Genomic DNA, 9,074 nt, shown 5'->3' on the forward strand with positions numbered 1-9,074 from the left:
TCAGATTTCAGATGTGGAAGTAAACCCTGATGTGGGCAAGGGACTCTGGCAGTCGGAGCAGCTGCAGTAGGGCTCAGAGGAGCAATCCCTCTTCGTGGCAGGTTTTTGAGAAATTATCATCCCCTCCAGGTTCTTCACTTTGCTTTCCACCATCTGAAGTTGTTTCAAAATTTTCTCTTGCAGACCCAAGGACAGGAGGATACTTTTGTCTTGAATTGGGAGACGAATCCCTTCTGGGTTGACCAGCAAAGCCTCCAAAAACTCTGAGCCCTTCTTGTAAAGTTTGTAGAGTGTGATTACAAACAACAACAGACTCTAAAATAAAACAACAGAAGTTGAACGTTACTTGTTTATTCACGTGAAATGCCAGTTTACTATAGATGCAGAATAAGACAAAAACTGAGTGGTAACAATAATCCCTCATTCCTTTTCCAAGCCTTGTTTATCAAAACGTCTTTGCCCCTATTTCATCTTTTGATTTTCACCACAAAATAGAGTAGTAGGCAGGTCAGGGATTATTATTTGCATTTACTTAATAAAGATTATAATAATAGATACCCTTTGCCAAAAGTTTGCCACATGCAGGGCTCTTTGCTAGGAGTTTCCTTGCCTGTGCGTGACCTAATTATGTAAAAAACAAAAAACAAACAAAAACACACAACTGAATAGCCATTTTGTTACCTTCCATTTTGGACCCTGTCATTGTCCAAGGTCATATACTTGGAAATGGTAGAGCCAGTATTGGAATCCAGGAATTCAGACTTACATGTATATTCAGGACACAGTGGTCTAAAAAACTGGATTTCCTGGTCATGGCAAAAACTTTTAATGTACCAGGACAGATTCCTGCCAGAATAAAAAACAAACAATCTTTTTTCCTTGTAATACCAGCACTACTTGCTTATTGGATATTTATGTGCTAAGCTTTATATATACAGTAGTAACTCCTTCAGTCCTCACAACAACCCTGAGGAAGGCACTGTTAGCAAACTCATCTTACAGTTAAGGAAATGGGCTGAGGCTAAGTGATTGCTCTTGGTCACACAGCAAGTGGTGGAACCAAAATTTAAGCCCCAGCAGGCGACTTCAGCGCCCCTGCTATTTACCATTCTGTTCATTACACTACCGCTTTTTCTTGGCTGAGGTTTGTGGAGGGCTGTAAATTCGTCTTTCTGATTGAGCTAAGCATTAACCATACAAGAGCAGAACTCAGAACTACAGATAGAGTTTGGTTTTTTGCCTTGTATTATCTGGTTATAATGTGTGTATGTGAATATGTATATACATACATATCCATATTGGGATTTAAGTCAGCTTATGTTAAATGAGATTTTGGAAAAGAATTGAATTTGAATCCTAAAAGTTGGGTTCAAATCTCAGCTTTTCTGGTCTCTGTCAACGTGGGTAGGTGATAACCAAATTTCCTCACCTATAAAATTGAGATGATAATCCCTGCCCTGCCTACAATCCAGGGTTTGAAAGATTAAGAGAATGCATATGACCATGGTTCCTCAACAGTAGTGACATGCTGTAAAATGATTTGGTAATAATTTCTTTTAGCGTCTGCCAAGTAAACCAGTCACTCTTTAAGACAATCTTTTTTAAAACCCTATCTCCTTTCATTTCCACTGAACCTCACGTCACCTCATTTTTGTTTTCCATATGAAAATAACTTCATGTCATGAAATTGTTGGGACTCTCAAAGCATTCTGACTATATTGTAAATATAGGTATTTTAGGTGATTACACAGAAATATCTAAAATCCTAAATGTTTCTCATAATCCCAGCCAATTATACTCCTCTTACCAAAAAGAGCCACTGTATACTTATGGAACCCTATCTTGTTAAAACAAGGAAATAATGAAAACACCATGATGACTAAATGACTGACTATTCATGCCTCATCAGTTACAAAGCAATGGCACAGTAAGAACCCAAAATCCTAGTCATACTCGCAGTGCCTATTCTAGAAAAGCTACCCCGAATGGCATCTGGCACATAGTAGATACTCAAAGATGGATCAGTGACCAAATAAATTTGGGGGTGCCTGGCTGGTGTTGCTCAGTGCTTGAGCGTCTACTCATGAACCAGGTGATAACAGTTCCATTCTAGGTCAGTGCACATGACTGGGCTGTGGGCTCAGTCCCCAGTGGGGGTCGTGCAGAGGGCAGCCAATCAATGATTCTCGATCATCATTGATGTTTCTATCTCTCCTTCTCCCTTACTCTCTGAAACCAATAAAAACATTTATAAATAAATAAATAAATAAATAAATAAATAAATAAATAAATTTGGGGGTAAGGCTGCCTTTTCAGGTTGTGAACTTGTTTGATCTACTTTACTACAAGGCAACAGTCTAATGACCCTTTCACAGGGGTCGCCTAAGACCATTGGAAAACACATATATAATTACATATTGTTTTTGTGATTAATCATTATGCTTTAATTATGTTCAATTTGTAACAATGAAAATACATCCTGCATATCAGATATTTACATTATGATTCATAACAGTAGCAAAATTACAGTTATGAAGTAGCAACGAAAATAATTTTATGGTTGGGGGTCACTGCAACATGAGGAACTGTATTAAAGGGTCGCGGCATTAGGAAGGTTGAGAACCACTGCTATAAGACAAGCCAAAGACAATTGTGAGAAAGCATTCTTATGCTCAAAACCTAATTGGGGGAAGTTTTTAAGGATAATTTAGTTTCAACCAACTAAAAAACCTTCAGAGACGAGTTCACCCTTGCCCATCTGCATGGTCTTAAGACAGAATGGTAGCAATATGGGGAAAGAATTAATCAGCTTTCAATGTATAACTATTTAAATTTCTCTAACAAGAGTATAACCTGAATTGACCGAACACTTCGTTTCCATAAGGCATATAGTCCTACTGCCAAGAAAATAAGAAAGAAAATCCCGAGGGCAACTTGCAGAACTGGAGCAAGATTATCTATTAGCCCCAAATTTGTTTGCTGAGCCACACTAGTCTGTCCCAGAAAAGTTGCTTGGAGCCAATTCCATATTGAGCTCAGAGAGGCATAATCTATGATGTCCCAGATAGAAGATGAAGGTGAAGATGTTGGCATTTTAATAAGACAGCAGCTCCAGAGCTACATGTTCAGAGTCTTCAGGACCCTAAATATGAGTTAAGGAAAGTGGCCTGGGAGCCCAGGTGTTCTAGAGCCCCTGTGAGCTGTGCTTTGTGATGTCACTGTCCCAAAAATCCGCTTGCTTCCCACTCACCCAGTGAACCTTCTCACTCAAAACCAGCCAGGTACTGACTGCCCGTGTTTTCAGTTTGGTCATATTGTTTTCATTGATCTTGACAAGTCCTAGCTGTAGCACAGCACTGTCCAATAGAACTTTCTACAAAGATGGAAATACATCCTGTCCAATATGGTAGCTACTAGTCACTTGAAATGTGTATACTGTGGCAGAGGAACTGAATTTTACATTTTATTTAATTTTAATTAAATTTAAGAAACCATGTGTGGCTAGTGGTTACCTTCTTGGACAGTGTATAGATAATTTCCAACAATCCATTGAATGCACAATATTTTCACATGAAAATGAGACAATTGAGACTACGTGGACATCTGAGGAGACGGGATTTAGAGAGGGCTTTACTAAAGAGTGAATAGTTTACCTGGTAAATGTGGAGAGAGATCATAACTGGATCATTTTGTAGCATCCCCTTTTTTCATGTGTTATAATTGTTTAAGAAATTGTGATCTTTAGGAAGACTTTTCACATTTGATCCTCATTTTGCTTATCTTTTTACAGAAGGGCATTCCACCTCAACAATTTATATCAGGGGAAAAGTGGCATCATTTTCTAAACACTTTTGTAAACAGCATGTTGCACTAAAATCTATTTGGTGTGTTATCAAATCAGTTATTTACTGATTAGTACCTATCTTCTCAGCAAGGCGATGTGAAAATATAGAATGTATGATCTGTTCCCCAAAAGCTTACATGGAAAAAGATAGTTCACACACAGCAAGAATACAAGAGAGTTTGCACCAAGTGGGGAGGGGCACAATAAGGAAAGAAAGGATCAGTTATGACGAATGATTTTTAGAAAACATTGTCTGGTGCTACTCCAAGTTGTTCACTGTGGTTGACTGAAACAACAGGAATAGGGAAGCTGGGTGGGGAAGGAATAATTGCTTTGTTCTTCCAGGAAGAGGCGGTATGATAAGTTGCTTGAGGTGTCAGAGACACTTCCAGAAAATGGAGTCTACAATGCTGTTGGAAATATAGTACTTGTGTCAGGGAGAAGTAATTTAGGAGTGACTGCTATGGATGTTAAGCCCATACTCTGCTAGCAATTGACTGTAGCCAGAATCCTTTTTAGTAAGGGCTAAAGTTACTCAGAAAAGGCTTGGGATTTGACTATAACAGGTTAAAAACATAGGTAAGAAACCAGAGAATGATAACAAGAAACTTTTTGGGGAAAAATAGGGATGTGACAGCTGAATAATGTAAGACTCCCCACTCAATTAGATCCCCGTTACAATGCACCTAATACTTTACTTTCAAAGCACTTAACACGACCATAGTGATTTGTGTCATTTTTGGTGTAATACAGGTTTTTCTCATCTATTGTAAATTCAAGAAAGACAGGGACCATGTCCATTTTATTGACTTTATCCCTAGTGCTTGGCACATAGCACATATTAAAATATTTTTAAGTGAATGCAAAGTCCCCCTAGAAGAATTCCAGATATCTATTCCAGACTAAATTGTTCACTCATCAAATGCCTATTAATTACCATATTTGTGTACTAGTTTGTATAGAAACTTTGTTTATACTAGTAGCTGTTATGAGGTCTTTGAGAGTATAATGGATCTGGGTTCAACTATTACTAACCTTGTTACCTTGGGAAAGTTATTAATCTGGGACTCAATTCTTCATTTGTAAAGTGGGAGTTATTCCTACCTTGAGGAGCTGTAATGAGAATTTGATAATTTTTAGATAAGGGCAACTATTATTTGTAGTGATATTTATGATCAAATACAAGGTATTGTAAATCTCAATAATATATGATGTCTCAAAGAGAATCTAGGCCAAAAAACCCATTTGTTTGATTTCCCACTTGGATACCTGAACAACTCCAATGACCAAGAATTTATCTCAGCCCACCTTAAGTGTCATCCATTCACCTAGCCAACCAGCCATCACACGGTTGTGTCTATTTAGTAGTCTTCAACATCATGCCTATGCCCTATTAGGGCTTTTTTTACTTACACATGGCAACTTATGACATAAGCAAGGTTTACTTTTGAGCCTTCAATAGGTTGACTTTCAAACAAAATCTGAAATCTAGAACATGGGTTATAAGGCACTAAAATACCTGGTTCCTGCTTACCTATCCAACCCTCTCCTTTCCCTTTCCCACTTTTTCTTTCAACTAGACTTGCAAATGTCACTACCATACCAAGCTGTTGCACCACAAAACCTTTGCACATAATTGGATTATCCTCTCTGGCCAACTCCTATTAATTCTTTGAATTTCTGTTTAAACACCACTTCCTCAAAGAAGCTTTTCCTGTCCTCTTTTTGGTTCCCATCACAGGCAAAGCTTCTATTGCAGCACTTTTACTTAACCACTTTTAGTATTTCATTTAATGTCTATCTTCCTTACTAGACTATAATCTCCATGATGCAGGAAACTCACCATGACATGTTCAACACTCTAATCCCCAGGAGCTAGTGATGGTATGTGCTTTGTAAATACTTGGCTACAGCTTTCCTGTGCCTCCTGTCTTTTCTTTTCCAAGCTAAACGTACCAAATACAGGTTGACAGATTAAATGTGACTATCCTGGTTACCTTCCTCAAAGTGGTTCAGACCTCTAAATGAAGTCTGTCACAATCTATTCCTGCAGATACTCTTTCTAGACTCAGCTTTATGCAAGAGGAGTGTTGCCCTGAATCTGTAGTACAAAGCCAGAAGGCATCAGTCTACTGTGGGGTGGGAGGTGGGAAGGACAGGGGACGGAGCAATTTTTCTGACTTTTAGATTCTTTAAGTTGACCTTTTTACAGGTTACATGTTACAGAAATAATACGCACGAGTTTTCCATCTCTTCCCTCACATGAGGAAATGTCAATACTGGACATATGGCTGGAGTTGGAGTTGCAGAACCTGGCTTTTACTTACACTTCAAACTTTATTTCCCACTATTCACTTTCCCAAACAATACACTGAGAACTTTGGTATTTTGGGTACTTTACCACCTGCAACTTTACATCTTACTTCCTGCATGCAAGTACCCCTCTCTGATATTCATCCAATCAGAAGAGACTGGAAACTAGGTTCCACCTCTTTCTAGTTTTTATTGGCTAGGCAAGACCCTTCAACTCTAAAAGCTTTTGCCTATCTAATAAGGATAACAGTACCAACTTCATGGAGTTACAAACATTCAACAAGGTAATTTTATGTAAAGTGCTAAAAAAAAGTGTTAATTATCCTGAATTCTCATAGAACATCCCACTTTGTACTCTAGCCCATTGCTCCTAGGACTTTTCTGTGCCTATGAATAATCTGAAGACCTTGTTAAAATGCAGATTTGATCCAGAAATTTTGGACATTCTACATTTCTAACAAGCTCCTAGGTGATGCCCATGCTGCTGGCCTACTGCCACACTTTAACAGTGTTTAAGCTACCCCAGCCTTCACATTGAAGTTCCACAACAGCAGATGCCTTGATGAACCTACTTTGGTATTTTTACATCCAAAGCATCTGAAACTATCTTTAAATAAGTGTGTACTTAAATATTTATTTGGTTAATGACTAAATCTGTCCTCTAAGACTATGTCTTTGGCAGTGCAACTCTGAAGTAGGCAATCTGGGACTGAGAAAGGATACATTGGGGATGGAATCCCTAGGAAAGCTCATCAGAAACTTTCTTCCCATTGTTTTCCACCCTCTCTTTAACACCATACAGGTGTCATGAACATGGGGAGACACTGAAGCAAGAGAAGTCTGGATAAAAAGAATGAAAGTACTTGGCACCCTCTATTTCTACCCATCATTTTTATATTGAAAAAGGTTTTGAAAACAAAGTCAATATTTCCAACTCTGGAATAAGTCCCAGAGACATCAAGAAAAATAATGGTACCTAAAAGCTACAAATATAACCCTTTGGCTTTCTGTATTCTCATATAGTCACACATGCTGCTTCTAATACAAAACACTGTTTTCAATAAAAATCAAGTGAAGCAAGCTGCTCCAACTAGAATAGGAAATGTTAGGATCAACCATTTGATCCTAAGTACTTGAAGCAAATTTTTAATTGGATTCTCAAAATTAGGGTTTGGTTCCATTGCAAGGGGACTCACTTGGTCCTTCCAGTGGGTGGGATTTAGGTGTGGCTGAATAAATATAGTTTAGTCTTAAGCAAATTAGCAGTTTTCTCTTGTTCCTGGTTAAAAATCTCTAGTATGAGGAATTTTTAAAATATGGCCACCAGTTGTTTCCCATGGCACACTCAGCCCATTGGGCGCCTTATGTGCCGTGCCAGCTCAGCCAGGTTTGGTGACCCTGAGAGGGGGCAGTGAAGGATTGAGAAAAGACAGACAAGAGAATAAAAGCTGGGTCTGGGTGGGACACTGTCCTCTCTGATGGAGAGCTAGTGACAGCACCATGGGTGTCTTTATTTATAGCCAGATTCCATGAGGCAAAGTAAGGGTGTGGTCAAGAAGGTTTTGATCCTACTCAACTACATGCACCTGAACGCTATTAAGCCCATATTACTCAGACACGTGGGCCACGTGTTCGGACCATAGGTTCAAGCTTACCACTATAGTTGTTGGTTATAATTGTGCTGGGAGGGCTCTGCCCTCCAAGCTGGGACTTGCACGTGGCCACGAGAGGACTGTGCCCTCTCATTAGTCCGAGGCTTGAACCTGTCCAAACACTGTAGCCACTCTCCACAAGCATCTGTATCTCCTTACTTTGTAAGTGAGGAAACTGAAGCCCACAGAAGAGATTAGCTCAAGATCTCAAGGAGTCAGCAGTGGCCTCAGCCTCTAAGATGTGCCAGTTCCTGCCACTTTTTCTTTCAACAAATTTTTGATAATCCTGTTACTGTGATCTGAGCCAAGCAACAACTTGGGTACAGGGGGTACCCTGTAGGGTGAGACATAGGGTGAGAAGGTGGCAAAATGAAATGCCCAAAGAGCTGACAAAACAAGGCAACAAGGTTTAAGGGTCAGAGAAATACTAACCACAGCATAATAAAGGGATGTTAGGAATGTTTGAGTCATTTCATTGCTAGCTAATAAAAGTGGTTGAAAATTTCATGAGGAACAGAGAATAAAGCTATTCCATTTATAAGAACACATCGCTTTCCTTGTCATTACAGATGTTCCACAGTACACTGAAACTCAACACATCCAAAGACCAAACTCATCTTGGTTTTCCACCTTCTTCCCAGAAACCCATTCCTTTTATATATATATATATATATATATATATATATATATATATATATATATATGATTTTTTACAGAGAGGAAGGGAGAGAGATAGAGAGCCAGAAACATCGATCAGCTGCCTCCTGCACACTCCCCACTGGGTATGTGCCCGCAACCAAGGCACATGCCCTTGACCAGAATTGAACTTGGGACCCTTGAGTCTGCAGGCCAACGTTCTATCCACTGGGCCAAACCAGTCAGGGCCCATTCCTTCCTTTTTTATTCCCACCTCAATTGGTTGCATCACTTCACATATTCCTCAAAATGTTTTCCTCATTCTCAAAGAACCAACACTTGTTTTGTTAATCCTCACACAAAGATATTTTTTCCACTGATTTTTAGAGTGTAGAAGGAAGAGAGGGAGGGAAGGAGGGGGAAAGAAACATCAATGTGAGAGACACATTGATTGGTTGCCTCCCACATGCACCCCAACTGGGACCTGCCCAAGTACATACCCTTGACTGGGAATTGAACCCGAGACCCTATGGTGCGTGGCCTGACACTCTAACCACTGAGCAATATCAGCCTAGGCCCAACAATACTCTTAAAATTTCTCAATTTCATTTATTTTTCCTTCTGCAAAT

The 9,074-nt window shown here is 39.3% G+C and overlaps 1 protein-coding gene across 1 annotated transcript; it reads right to left on the minus strand.

The window, feature by feature from the left end:
* TMCO2 (transmembrane and coiled-coil domains 2) lies at positions 1 to 3,093 on the minus strand (the record flags this gene model as incomplete). The annotated part of the gene is made up of 2 exons (XM_081086082.1): positions 1 to 315; positions 2,854 to 3,093. The coding sequence occupies 2 exons, from the start codon at positions 3,091 to 3,093 to the stop codon at positions 1 to 3; spliced, it is 555 nt and encodes a 184-aa protein (XP_080942208.1).
* Positions 3,094 to 9,074: the final 5,981 nt, after the last annotated feature.

This window comes from Myotis nattereri (genome assembly GCF_964212035.1).
Source record: "Myotis nattereri genome assembly, chromosome: 3".
Taxonomy (NCBI): domain Eukaryota; kingdom Metazoa; phylum Chordata; class Mammalia; order Chiroptera; family Vespertilionidae; genus Myotis; species Myotis nattereri.